Genomic DNA, 15,371 nt, shown 5'->3' with positions numbered 1-15,371 from the left:
AACTTCACCACCAAGTAGTCAATAAGCCTTATCCATTTTATATTCTAAATATTTCTCAAACTTGTTCTCCTCACTACTACAACTGTATAATTCAGAGTGTCATTCCCACATATATGAATGTCACAGCCTTCCAATTTGTCCTTTCCTTTAGTAATGCCCCTCTTTTACCTCTTAAATAGATACTGAACATTTTAGCTACAATGATTTCTTTCTACACTGCATTCTGTCAATGTCACTCCCCTGTTTGACACCTTTCAGAGTGTCTACATAATTAATTGAAGTCCCCACCAGCTTGGACCTATTCTTAGTTTCATTCTCACTCATTCTCCTGTACATTCCAAACTCAAGGAGCAACCTACTATCAGGATGTTGCCATACAAATTTACTGTTTCACACCCCCTTGTCGTTATTCTCTCCCTTTCCCAGCATTTTTCATGTGGCTAATGTGCATTCTTTTTTTTTAAAAAAAAAAATATATTTTATTGAATTTTTTACAGAGAGGAAGGGAAAGGATAGAGAGTTAGAAGCATCGATGAGAGAGAAACATCGATCAGCTGCCTCCTGCACACCCCCCACTGGGGATGTGCCCGCAACCAAGGTACATGCCCTTGACCGGGATTGAACCCGGGACACTTCAGTCTGCAGGCCGACGCTCTCTTTGATGAGCCAAACTGGTCAGGGCCTAATGTGCATTCTTAATTCAAATCTCGTTCACATATATTCCCCACCAGGATATCTCTTACTCCCAGGATGGAAATATGCCTCCTTTTTGTCTTAGTGCTCTCTAGCTTCCTGCACTTTATCTAACATAGGAATAGAATACATATCATTGAGCAACTAATAGATAGATAGATAGATAGATGATAGAGAGATAGAGAGATAGATGATAGATAGATATAGTATGTATATTTATATATTGTCTGGTGCTTAATAGATGCTCAATGATATTAGTTATATAACAATTAATGTTTATTGACTAGATAAGGAATCTGATGATTAGCAAGATTAATTTCCTATTAGTCACACTCTGAATAAAAGGCATGCAGGGTAGATATTAAAATCTACTCTCTCTTCACAATAAATCAGAAAGTTAAGTGTTACCAACTCTCTTCTATAAGAAAGGAAATGAAGCTTGAAGAAGTTGGGCAGCCTGGCCAAGCTTACAGAGTTAATAGGCAGCTAAGTTAGAATTTGACAACAAAGTCCATGCTCTTTACATTAGTTCTGAGTGACAGATGAAGTTGTTAAATCATGGGAAAGCAACTATATTCTTTTAAACAAGTAATTTGATTAAGTAGGTTGGTCATATCAATCAAAGGTAATGAATCATTTCTGTGCATTTAAAGAAGTGCCTAAAGATGTATTATTAATAGCACCTTAAAGTTCTAGAGTATCATTATTTCCCCCCTTTCTTTCCCTCAATTATTTTTAAATTGCACCTAAATGAAAAGCATTGAGTTAGGAACTTTGAATGTGAAGAAGCATGATTCGTGCTCTCAGTGGTATCGCATCCTAATTGGGGAGTCAACACACACAAGGCAAGATATGGTAAATGCCACTGTAAAATTATCCTAAGGAAAACCTGAACTAGAGAGCCCATGTTAACTACTTAGAAATACTATAATCCTTATATAGAAAATATCTCTGTCAGAAAAAGGAAGCCCCAAATTTAGAACTTCTAGAAATATGTTTCTTATCATTTTACGCAAAATATACTTTAGAGACATAGGGTCAATTATATACCTGGCCATATTTATTTTGGTAAGATTAAGTGAATGAATGATCAATTATCTTTGCATTTGTTTAAAGTAGACATGTAATATGTATCTTATGGTAAAATAAAATAAATAATCATAACAGTTTAGTATTTTATTTCGCCTTAAAATTCTGATTCTATACTTGTGAACTTTCTATAAAAATAGACTCAGACTCTTAGTTTTTTCCACTTTATTTCTCTTTCTGTTAAAGGTGAGATCACTGTTTATGAAAATTTTTACCCTTTTTAAATACTTATTCCTATACAAACACTGAAAAAAAGAGAGAATCTGTTATATAACTTCAAATAATTCTGAAAGTATTATTTAAAAAAAATCTTTTTTATTGATTTCAGAGAGGAAGGGAGAGGGAGAGAAAGATAGAAACATCAATGATGAGAGAGAATCATTGATTGGCTACCTCCTGCGCGCCTCCCCCCACCCCCACCCCACTAGGGATCAATCTCACAACCAAGCAACCCACCAGGAATTGAATTGGTGACCTCTTGGTTCCTGGGTCAATGCTCAACAGCTGAGCCACACCCAGCTTGGCTAAAAAATATTCTTGATAGCAGCATTTTTCACAGTTTTGTAAAAAAGTAGGTGCTCAAAAATAGCTGTTGATGTAATTTGATTTCTAAATGTATTTTTAAATTAAATGAGATTAGGGATTTAAAGTTCCTCAGCAATAAAACTTACCTATCATGAGATATTAAATACTTAATGATTACCTTAGTAAGAAACTATAATTCCATATGATTCAACTGGTTTATATTATTAGGCTAAGAATCAGAATGAAAACTTCCAAAGTTGTGACTTATTCTGAACAACCCTGCTCGAGGTCAGGAGGAGGCAGGAATTCACAAATGACCCTCAAACCTAATTTTGAGATGGTTTTAGTGTTTACAATTTGACTTCACAAATATTAGGGAAATAGATAAAAATGAACTGACATATAGTAAACTAGTTCTCTGCCTTTGAGATATCCCTTTTTAACCTAAAAGTCAGTACATAGGTTCTTATAATTGGACTAACAACACATGAACAAGTAACCTCAAAGGGAACACATAGTTGATTGTGTTCTTTTGTTCTTTCCAAGAATTTTTACATGATAAGTTTTAGTAAAAGCTATTTTCCTAACTCATTCATCCTAAAAGGTTGTTTCTTAAAACATTTTTTTTTTAGTATTTTTTTGCACTTGACAGGAAAAACTAATTTTTTTTCTCACAGAATTGGTCATTGTATTTAAATTCTGAGTTAGAGTTATGGTCATCTTCACAAGATGACACAATGACTCAGTAACAGTACTCTCAGGATTTCAGATATGAGTTGTGAAATGGAGCTAGTAAAATCCTTCAATGTCAGAAAGAACAATCTCAGACTCTGAAAATGGCCTTAAAATTGGCTCATTATGTACTTTAATTTTACTCTTGGCAAAAGTATAAACTTACAAAAGTTATATTTGAAATGGACAAAGTAAGAAATACAGTGTGGATTCTGAAGGTATTTTAAGGATAACTGTCATTTCAGGTTGAGATTTTAAGGGAAAGGTGGCAGCTAATTAGTTTCTTGAGATTTTGACACACAAGGTCAAATATCAGAAGTGCTTCTTTTTGCACCATCTTATGAAAAGGATTTTGTGCCTTTGGGTGGTACTCCCTAACCACATCTAGTTAATATGGGTATCTTGGGGAAAAGATATTTGACATTGAATGTTAGCTGAGAGATAATAGAAGAGCTAGAAGATTAACCTCTTCCCTGTCACTCCCACCCCACATTCTCCATTCTCACTCCCACCCCACATTCTCCATTCCCTGTCACTCCTATCTCACATTCTCCATTGAAGGTTAATCTCTTCAATCAAACCAACAGTTAAAGAGAACATTAAAAGTATATACATATAGAGCTATAATGATATTAACTATAATTTCAGAACTGAAAATTACCTTATTTATATTATCACTAGTGTCCCGGTGCACAGATTCATGCACATTGAAAGGAAATTAATTAGAAGAAATATTTTAATATCACTATTCGCCCTTTCTCTATAATAGAAGTGTCAACCAAATTCACGATTGACAATGACAGATCAAAACACACATGTGCAATTGGTGCCAGCGAGAGCTTTGTATGTATCACACATGCCCAAGTCAACTTAGCCTTTTATATATATAAAATAAACTTGCTTAATTGGACCTGCTTTCTGATTTAGCTAAACTTTTTTCAACCCAGTGAAGCACCCCAACTTCTCTTTCAGGTAATTGTCAGCAGCACAGCAGTAAATATCAACACGAGGCAGATTATTATTGTAGATCACGCAGGGAGAACCAAGGGTAAAATACTTAACTGCAGCAGTGTTTGACTATATTCTGCACCGTGAGAAAACCTGAAGTCATTTTCAAGGTCCATTATTTCTTACTTCTTTTCAGTCGGGTCAAGTTTCTAAACTTTCTAAATCTTCATTTTCTGGCTAATGAAAAGAAAATAGTATTCTACCAAGTCTCCTATCTACCTACTCCAGGACTTCTGTGAGGATTAAATGAGATGAGGCACCAGAAAATGCTTCACAGACATTTAGCTAAAGTGTAAAATGTTTGCACCTGCTATAAAGCAGGTCAGGTTCCTGGGCTGAAGAAACTCCAAGAAGGCTAGTCGTCGCTAAGGAGAGGAAGCTGGGTGTTGCTACATGACGTCATTACCCGGCGCCCACAGTCACCGTTTCCAGGCTGGGCTGTGGGCCGAATTTTGCACCATGGAACCTTGGCAGCGTTGGCTGCGATTTGGTGGGGTGTCACTCCAGGGTGGTGGCGGGGCCTGTGTCCCACTTGGGGGAAGCCAAGTGTTGCTTCATGGGTGCCAGGTCCACAGTGCCGTTTCTCTGTAAATGGCCAGTGCACGTCATAGCAGCTCCTGCGTTGAGCATCTGCCCCTGGTGGTCAGTGCGGGTCATAGCGACTGGTTGGACACTTAACATTTTATATATATAGATAAAGCTGGCATTCCAGACCAGGTAATTGTGAAGGAGCTATATTGGACTATCCCTCCCATATATAAACAAAATAGATACCACTCATTTAACATCAGTACTGAAGAGCAGTAAAAGCAGGCAGAAAGTGTAATGGGTTCAACCCTTGAATAAACAGAACCACATTTATACAGCCTTTACCCAGAGAGCAGTTCCCAGCATTAAGAGGAGTAGGAGTGGCAAGAACTCCCATCAGAAAGCTGCACTGCCATTAGCTTGAGTCACCAGAACACAGAGCTAGCTCCTTGCTTCCAAAACAACTGAAAACTGAGGGAGAAAACCCCATGTGTGGGAACCAGAGGATAACAATCACTAGAAGGCTAAATGAGCCAAACAGGTATTGCAGTGGCTACTTGTTGCAATTAAAAAGAGAGAGAGAGTGTGTGTGCGCGCGCGCTTGGAGTTTGAATTCCACAGAATTAGATGGCATAGTAAACACTTTGGGCTTTCAGTTAAAACTGAAGAAAGACCACATTTTAGAGGTAATAAAAAAAAACAACTGTCCTGTAACTGTGGAAGCTGCCCTAGGACTAAAGGCAAAATTTAGTCTCCCTACTGAAGTGTAAACAAAGCTTCCATAAGCTCAAGGTTGTCTGTCAATAATTTAAATGCCTGGCAGAACAAAAACCAACACTTTTCAGAAGAAAACAGAATCCAGATTTTCTACAACATATGAGCCATAATGTCCATTATACAATCAGAAGCTATCACTCAACCAATAAAAAACAGGAAAACATGATTCATGGTCAAGAAAAGAAGTGATCAGTAGAAACCAACCTCAAGATGACTCAGATGTTGGAATTTGCCAAATAAATAAAAACAGGTTTTTATAAGTATTTAAGGTCTTAAAGGAAAAGATTATCATAATGAGAGAATAGAAGGGGGTAACTCAACAGAGAAGGAAAATTATCAAAAGGATAAAATGGAAATGGAAATTCTAGAACTAAGAAACACAATATCTAAAACAAAAAATTTACTGGGAGGTTTAACAGCAGATCAGAGATGGCAAAGACAGGATCAGTAAAACAGAATACAGCTCAATAGAAATTATCCAATCTGAACAACAGAGAGAAAAGTGATTGAAGATTGAAAAACACCTTAGTGACTTATGGCATAAACAGCAACCCAAGATGTAAGTAACATATAAACAATAAAAGTGAGGGGCGGAAAACATTTGAAGAAATGAAATTATGGCTGACACAACCAATCTGGAGACACACAACATTTTACATATCCAAGGTCAGTAAACCTCATCTAGTAGCAGGATGAAGAGTGTACCAGAGATGGGTAGACAAGAGGCAGTGAAAGTGATTAAAAGACTGTTACAATTGTTCAACCATGAGGTAGTGAGCACTGAACTAGGAAGTTGTCATCGGCTGTTACAAGTAAAAAGGAAGAGTAAATATATAACATCTCACAAAGGTAGAATCTGAGTATTTTACCTGACTGAAAAAGAGGAAGACATGCAGGAGGCTGAAATTATGGTCATAATAGGGAATTTAAGGAGGGCTGATGTGGAGGGTAGATGAAAATTTTGGATTTTTGATATGTTGCTAATGTGAGCACTGTGTGCAACTGCCAACTGGCAAGGGAGAACTATTCAACACTGGAAACAGTTATAAATGAAGGGAGTTTTAAGAACCATTTATAAGCGAGATTGGAGCTCATGGTGGTCTACAAAATTCCTGAACAAGCTCTTTTGAGTAGAGAGATGGATTGGAAGAATGACAATAAGGAATGTCCATATTAAAAGAGGAGAGAGAAAAAAGGGAGGGAAAATTGAGAATAGGGAGTGAAAGTCAGGGAGGCAAGAAGAGACCCAGGACATATCAATAAGGAATGTCCATATTAAAAGAGGAGAGAGAAAAGGAAGGGAAAATAGAGAATAGGGAGTGAAAGTCAGGGAGGCAAGAAGAGATGCAGGACATACTAGAAACAAAAGAGTTTATAGGAGGAGAAAGCCACATCCATCAGAGAATGAGGAGTTACAATGACAGGACAATTGGGAGACCTTCAGAGCTGTAGGAATAGAAGGAAGATCTCTGGGAGATGAAGAGAATGAGAGTGAAGTCACCAAGCCTGTGGTTACAGACGCTCATTGAGCTGTGTGTGGCTTTAGAAGGAGGAAGAGGCTTAGTAGAGGCTGGTAGCCAGAGTCCAAATCAAGTGAGAACAGGGTAGAATTAATACCCTCACAATTTAGTTTTTGTGCTCCTCACTTCCCCATCAAGAACCAGACATTTCATTCTCTGCCCATCCTACCCTGTCCTCAAATTCACCATCAGGACCCCAAGATACTGATCTTCTTAAAATGATTATTTCTGTTCAAAAAGTATCTGTCCTGTGTACCATTCCTTTGGAGTGGCATTTTCCAAGTGTGTTCCACAATTGGTAGTTCGTTATGACACTGTATGTGAAAGGACTCTGTGGTCAAGTAAGTCTGGGAAATGCCTCAGGGTATGTTAACAAGTCCTGGATGCTCTGATGAAAAGAAATCTTGTCAGTTTTGTTCAAACTACAAAATATTATGTGTTCACAGACTCATCCCCTTTTTCATAGTCACAGTCACAAAACTCTTAGTGGCTCCATACAGGGAAACCTTGCAGTAGGGTTCTGGTGATGAATAATTAATCTGATAAGTGCATACATGTTTGGTATTAGTGATTGTGAAAGGATAATTAACCTTTTAATACTAAGTATTTATAATTTACCAGAGAATTTAATGAGAGTATCCAAGAGAAAATTTAATATGGGAAGTTCAGTAAATGGATCTCATGTGGGGATTATGTTTTGGATAGTGTAGTATTTTAGACCTCTCAAGTCACACTGCCCACATTGACAATGGCTACTCAATAACTCTATTATTTTTAGATCCCCAGCTAAGTTGTATATCCTTTTTACTAGGGCTATAACCGTGTTTCGACCTCAGAACTTCAATCAATTTTTCATCCACCCGGAGGAATGGGAAGGAGGGATACAGCACCGGGATGATATCATTTGTGCTGCGTTCTTACCTCCACAAACGCTTGCTACAGGTTAATTAAACCTTCACTTGACAATCAGTGGTGAAAGTTTGGTTTCTTTTATCTCACTCACTTAAAAAAAAAACAAAAAAATAAAATAAAAACTTTTCCCAACTGCAAAGTGAATAGATTTTTTTTCATTTAAAGCTACTCTTGGTCCTTATTTCTAGGGCACCTGAGCCTGGCTACCTGGCTTTAGATGCTATTTTCACCACTTGCAACTCATGGTATTGGGAAAGTTATTTAAATCAGTTTTCTCTGTGCCACAGGGCTAACAATAGTGTATCTATATCTTATTTTATAGTGAAGATTGAATAAGATAATCTGTGTAAGGGCTTACCTCAGTGTTCGGCAAACAGTAAGCTCATCAGTAAATGTTAGCTTTTAAAAAAAATTTAAAAAATTGATTTCAGAGAGGAAGGAAGAGGGAGAGGAGAGAGATAAAAACATCAATGATGAGAGAGAATCATTGATTGGCTGCCTCCCACTCACCCCCTCCTGGGGATTGAGCCTGCAACCTGGGCATGTGCCCTGACCAGGAATTGAACTGTGACCTCCTGGTTCATAGGTTGATGCTCAACCACTGAGCCACACCAGCTGGACATAAATGTGAGCTTTTATTTTTATTGTCCTTTTTCCAGGAGCAGCATTAGGGCTCTTGGGTACAAATCACACTTCTGTGGCACTCAGATGTTTTATAATGGGAATGTATTAACCCTTTGGCACAATGTAGTCAAAGTGATATTGGTTAAAGACTGGCCTCATAAAATGTTGACAAATTTAAGTTCTTAAAAGGATCCATGGACAGACTTTGATGTGACATATTAAGGAAAAACAGTCATTGTTATATCATTTCTGGCCAAAGAAAACAATTTATAAAGGCAGATCGCACCATGAAATTAACAAGTCCATATTTTGACAGCCTACTCTTTTTTCTTTTTTTAGAATCAAAAAATGTCATCAATTAAGAGGAATGAAAGCTTACAGGAAAACAGCCAGGATAGCTATGAAGTGTTGCAATATGAAGTTTACTGCTCTATCTGCACTTAAAGTTGCAGTGTTTTTTAGGACTTTCCTGATTACTTTCCAGCATAGCCAACACTGCTATTCAATTTGCTTTATAGCTGCTGGAAGTCCACCCCCGCAGGGAGTAGCTCATACTGCAGGATAATGGGAACAATCTGTAAGGCTGTAGAGCTGTTATTCTGAAGTGTCATAAAATACCACTGTAATTGGTGAATAGATGATGTCTTCATTCATTCTCATCCCATCAGTCCTATGTGCAAATGTTTGTTTAAGCCCTTTGAGAGTCGGACATTTCAAAATCACAGGAGAAGATAGGTGCTCTGATGGACAGCTAATCTATGGAGATATATCATCCTTGGCCAATTTATGAGTTGCACAGGGGGCTCTCCCCAGGACAGGACAGGACTTAGTATGGATTACTCTCTTCTCTCTCCAAATCCCAAGAAAGGCACCATATGTACACCCCACTCAAACTCAGCCTTTCCCTCTGCTCTTTACTGGATTTTGACACTCTGCTCAGTAGGGAGCTGTCCTCATTGAGCTGCTGAGAGCAGAGACTTGGTCAGACTTAGCCTCATTCGTTGGGTTTTTCTATGTTCTCTGCGATGAGCAGTAAGAAAAGACTTTCTGTAGGGAAAACTTTAGGATTGGAGAAAGTAATATGCAACAAATAATGTAGGAGGGAGGGAATGAAAAGAAGACACACACATCAAAAAAGTGATATGGGAAACAAACCTAGAGAAACTTGATTTGGCTGCCCTCACTCCTTAAAAAAAGTATGATAATTATTAACACTTTTTGGTACTTATAATATGCTAGGCACTATTCTAGGTACTTCTCATTTTGCACATCAACCCTAAGAAATACAATTTTAACCCAATTTTTTAGATGAGGAAATTGTGGCATGTAATTAAATAACTCGCCCAAGCTTACACAGCTAGTAGGTGGCAGAACGAGGACTCAAACTCAAGGTGTTTAATTGCAAAGCCCTTATTCTATAAAATAAAAAGATAGAGTAATTTTTATCATATGTAATGCATACATATGTTTTAAAGATTGTAAGTTCTAAATTTTAATAAAAATACTAATTGTATTATTCACTTGTCTCCAAAAATATATAGAGTACCTACTATGTGACAGATTCCATGTAAGATCTTATACTAATGACTTCTCCTCATTGCTGTTGCTCATACTCCTCTAACTTTCTGGCAATTTATGTTCTCCATGCTGGCTCATATAGGGAGTTATGATGGAGAAATTGTTCTGTGGAACAACAGCACAGGAAATGCTCACTATGTCCTTCATCCCGATTACCAGAGGCTGCTACAATCAAAATCAGGTGAGTGCAAGATTGAAACTAAAATAATGTGGCTGAGTCAGGCCACAGCAGGCCTGGTTGTTTATATATGTACTGTTGCAGCTTGCTCCTAAATTATAGATGATTGGCTATAAGCGCAAGGGATTAGTGATATTGTTGTCTTGTCGAAGTGACTTTAAAAAATTCTTGAGATTTACTTGGCTTAGCAAATTCTCCTTGGCATGACATTTTTTTCTCCATATACTATATCAGTGCTTCTGAATTACTGACAGCGGGGAGCAGACTCTCATTTCTATCTAGTTTAGTTGTTGCCAATAAACTTCACCAAATTGCCTTTGAGTGAACCTTGGGTACCCCTTGGTAAGAAAATGGGAACTCATGTGCACTTGATTGGCTGTTCAGGCTCAGTCTAGAGCTTGTTTTAAATATTATGCCACCTGGAAATCTTAAATTATTTCTTGTTTTAGAAACTGTGGGAGCGTTAGATGGGAGTATATTGTATTTTATGGGAATTTAGCAGAGCACATGAATATTTTATTTATACTTGAGCAAAATGTCCTGACAATTGCCTTTCACATTTTATTTTAGTTTTGTTAGATACTAAAGATTTTTTCTTAGACTAATTTATTTGAGTAATGAATATGTAATTTCTCATGGCCCAGCACGGTTCTCTTGTCTCAATTGGATAAACTCACAAAGGCTTGAATTGGACCTTAGGAAAAGACTGATCATTAGATATAGTTTTTGTTTTTTGTTTTTGTGTGTGAAAAGTTGAGGGACTGATTTGATCAGAATAAAGAAACATAGTTAAGAGATTTAGGACTTACTAGCCTGCAGGTCCCAAATTCTGACCTGCTTTATGTACAAGGAGCTAAGTATTAGGGCTCATCTGAACCCTCCATGGAGAGGATGGAATTCTGCCTCTTCCTCTATATTGGCCTTCAGGGGAGCACCATCTTGGTCTCATGGAAAACCTAACTGTGGCTACAATTAAAGCATAGAGGTATGAAAGAAGGGAAAGCAAATAGCATCAAGTTTCTAAAATCCACGAGAGGCATTGCTATAGATTTCTTGCCTTAAAAATTTGAAGATACTTCTGTATAGATTTTTCATAACTGTGTGCAGACTATTCATACATCCTAAGATGAATATCCCTAGTTTTTATTAGTGTAGATTGGAGATAGTGTCATGAAATAATCAAAATCCCATTAGGAATGTCCTTTCCAAGGTAACTCACTAATAAATAATATTGCTAAAATGATTGTTTAAATATATTTAAATAGTTATTATGTCTCATCTTTATTAAATTATTTGCAAGGTTAATATTCATGATTAATAAGCTGCAAATGCTATGATAATAGAATCACATTTGTCTTGAATATATCAAGATCTCTAAGATGTGACTCTAAAATGAAGTACTTATGAATTCATATCAAGGGAAAACTCTGTAAGTGTGTATAGAATATGCAAACAAAAAGGCAATCAAACAGTCCTTCAAGTTGGGCTTGAGAAAGTGAATAGCAGAAGGCTGATGGATATTGAGTGGAAACCTATTCTGAGACTTGATGGGGTCATCTGAGCCTGTGATGAAGTGGGCCTGTTGTTGTTTATAAGCATTTGTTTGAAAAGCAGATGTTTCTGTTTATTAAGACACCTGGATTTGTTTCTATCACACATATAGAGCCTCAAAAGCTCCTGAGTGCTGGGAGGAGCTGCTCCAGCCGCCCCACAGCAGAGCAGGCTACCCTGGGAGCCAGCTCCTATGAGACTGGCACCGAGTGCGATAACGCTGTGATGAGGCTTTGCTTCCTTGAAGCAAGAAAAAACACTGCAGCGACAGGTAAACTGTATACTTATATTTTGACTGCAGAGTGCTTTGATATATTGTAAAATGTTGGCAAAGGTGCAATAAAGAGAATTCAATATAATTGTATCTAAGCATTGTAGAGTTCCACTGTGTCTAGCTGACAGTCAGTACTGGGTCATGGGAGGCCTTGACTGCGAATGAAGTTAGTATTCAGGAGGATGGGTCCAAGAATAGGAGCTAGACTAGACGCCATCAGTAATATATGCACTATTGCATACACCAGAATCAGAGTGAGAAAAACTCAGGCAAGCTACTTACTATGGGCAACAATCAGAACTGGTGTTCCAGCCACGACATAAAGAGGTTTGGTAGGGCAGAGGGCACAGTGACAAATATGCAATATCAGATGACACACCATAGAATTGTACACTTGACACCTATACAATCTTATTAACCAATGCCAGCCCTATAAATTTAATTTCAAAAAATTAAAAAGAAGAAAAATGCTCTATGTGAGGTGAGCGTAGGTCTACATGCAGCAGAACGTGGGACAGCACTGGCACCTGGTTCAGATGGGCTGGGAGCAAATAGTGAGAGACTTGGAGATTGGAGGCAATAGCAAAATTTAAAATAACTGCCTGCCTTGTGTCTTAATAATTTGGAGAGGAACTTACACTTTGGGTATCTTTACCAGCTGTGCATCAGGGTCCTGGTTAGAGCTTCTGCTGAGAGGTATGCCAACACTGGTGCTGCCACATGATTTACTGTAGTTATTTAATAGAATACAGATGAAATACACATTTTCTTAATTTCTCCTCTGTGTTCAATGGCTATGTTATCTTAGTGCTAATTCAGCCTGTGTTTACCCAAAATAAAAATCTCCTTTTGAGAATAATGCATATTTTTTACTTTTTATCTAAAATATATATATGTTAAAAGTGCTTTTTCTTAACGTTAGGAATCTAGACATATATGTGTTTATGTTTAAAACAACATATCTGAACCATGTTTTCTTTTAAATATATATATATATCAGAGAGGAAGGGAGAGTGAGAGAGAAATACAAACATCCATGATGAGAGAATCATCCATTGGCTGCCTCCTGCATGCCCCACACTGGGCCCGCAATCAAACCCTGACCAGGAATCAAACCATGACCTCTGGTTCATAGGTCAACTCTCAACCACTGAGCCACATTGCCTGGGCTGCACTATGTTATCTCTATTCATTTTTTCATATTTAATTTATAAGTAGAAAATCTGCATGATTTTCATATAAAATTTTTCAACATTAAAATTGACAGTTATAATCCTATAAAGCTTTAGAAGCACTGGAATATTTAGAGTAGATTTTGAAACATATTCTAAAACTTTCTATTTTCTGGAACTCACTTATACTCACAATATGAACTATTATCCTGAAATTGCTCTCCAGACTAATTCTTCTTAATGTTATCAGTGCTCCTAAATTGTTTCCACTGAAGCAGCTACACGCTATTATTTCTACTTTAAGCAGATATGATTGTTCATCGGCAGTACATTGGTGAAGCAAATTGAAAGTCATCTACAGATTTATCAAATAATAATAGAAACTTTGCCACAGAAGAATAATTTAGATAAAGTGCTTCTACAAAGCATATACAAATGGAAAATGAAAGGTTAGTTCTAGGCCTATGAACCAAAAAAGTGTCTCATAAGAGCGTACAATAAATTCTTGATTAAAAATGTAAAAATAAGCTCATAAATAGGATTCTAAGCATGCTACTATACAGAGAAATCAATGATCATGCTGCTGTTGCTACATATATGCAGCCAGATCTCTGCATAAGGAGCTTTACTTCTTTGGTATTTGTGTCCAATACGTTATTAAGAAAGTTGGGTTTTATGTAATCATATTATCATCAAGTTGCAATTAATGTCTTATAAGTTTATTTGAAGGAATAAATTAATTCTGTGTAAATTTTAAAAACCCAAATAATATCAAAATAATGAATGAGGGAAAGGAAACTAAATTTAATGGAGCATCTTATATACCTTATTTCATTTAATATTCAACATACCCCAGTGAGGTTATCATAGGGTTATCTCAATTTTATATTTGAGAGAATTAAAGTGCTGGGAATTGATCTCAGGGCTACCCACCTCTACAACATGCTATGCTTTCACAGGGCAAGCCACTGAAGTTGTTTCTGTAATCATTGCCACAGCTTCCTAACTAGGTGATTCTTTTCCTGTCAGGAGGTGCTAACTTGGTGTCATGTGGAGGATCTGGGTATGTCAGACTCTGGGATACATTTAAGAAACAACTTCTGGCTGAATTTTTGGCTCATCGTGGAGTTGGATCTATTATTATGGCTACTGATAAACTGAATCGATACCTCGCCACAGGAGATCTTGATGGATGTTTGAAAATATGGAATATAGAGGTGATTTGAAAACAGTCTACATCCACTTTATTATTTTTGACTGCCTTTTGTTGCAGATAACTATGAATCCAGTCTTGTCTGTTTCCTAGATAAAAGAAGAAACATTCATTCTGAGTATTTTATTTATTTTTACAGCAATTATTTTTAATTTTAAAAACTTTTTTAAAATAACCGTTGACAATCAATATTATATTAGTTTTAGATGTATAGCATAGTGGTTAGACTATTTATATAACTTACAAGGTGATCCCCCTGACAGAATGAGTATTTTAAAGGAAATGTTTACATGTATTGAGCAGAGACTTCTCTTAAATAATTTATAGAGAAAACCAGATTTTCCTTAGTATTAAAAATCTTCTCTTAAAATACACTCAAGTCAATCAACCAATTTAGAAAAGCAATATTGTCAGTAAGATACTGCAACATCATTTGAGCATAAATAATTTGGATATACCTTCTTTTAAGCAAGACTTTAAACATAATTTAAATGGAGTACTGGTCCTTCACCTAACATTATTGTCATCCTGAATTAATGTGGGATTTTTGTGTCACCGATTACCTTCTCAATTTTTTAATAATATTATAAAGTTGTATAATATGTGACTACCTATATGTGATAAAGTTCCCTTGTATCAAATAACTGACTTTACTTTTCATTGTTTTCTTTTCATCTTTCCTCTTCCCCTCCTTCCTTTCTTTCAATTTTTCAAGTTAGATCAGGTAGAAACCTTTTTTTGAGTGTTAATGTATAATATGTGACTACCTATATGTGATAAAGTTCCCCTGTATCAAATAACTGACTTTACTTTTCATCGTTTTCTTTTCATCTTTCTGCTCCCCCTCCTTCCTTTCTTTCAATTTTTCAAGTTAGTTAGATCAGGTAGAAACCTTTTTTTGAGTGTTAGTGTCATTTTTCTAACCTCTGTTATCATGAACTATTCTTTTGCATTTGGATCACAGATTATTGTTCCCAAATGGACCTACTTTTCATTC

At 36.6% G+C, this 15,371-nt stretch overlaps 1 protein-coding gene across 1 annotated transcript in view; it reads left to right on the top strand.

Annotated features, from left to right (window-relative positions):
• WDR49 (WD repeat domain 49) overlaps positions 1–15,371 on the top strand; it is a 113,355-nt gene that overhangs the window by 52,403 nt on the left and 45,581 nt on the right. The window contains exons 9-12 of the mRNA XM_014533560.1: positions 7,684–7,814; positions 10,069–10,167; positions 11,828–11,986; positions 14,191–14,378. Coding sequence (XP_014389046.1) covers positions 7,684–7,814; positions 10,069–10,167; positions 11,828–11,986; positions 14,191–14,378 — 577 coding nt within the window. The remainder of the gene's footprint in view (positions 1–7,683; positions 7,815–10,068; positions 10,168–11,827; positions 11,987–14,190; positions 14,379–15,371) is intronic.

The sequence above is a fragment of the Myotis brandtii genome, unplaced genomic scaffold (genome assembly GCF_000412655.1).
Source record: "Myotis brandtii unplaced genomic scaffold, ASM41265v1 scaffold99, whole genome shotgun sequence".
Lineage (NCBI taxonomy): Eukaryota > Metazoa > Chordata > Mammalia > Chiroptera > Vespertilionidae > Myotis > Myotis brandtii.
This window is presented reverse-complemented; position numbering and strand designations above follow the sequence as displayed.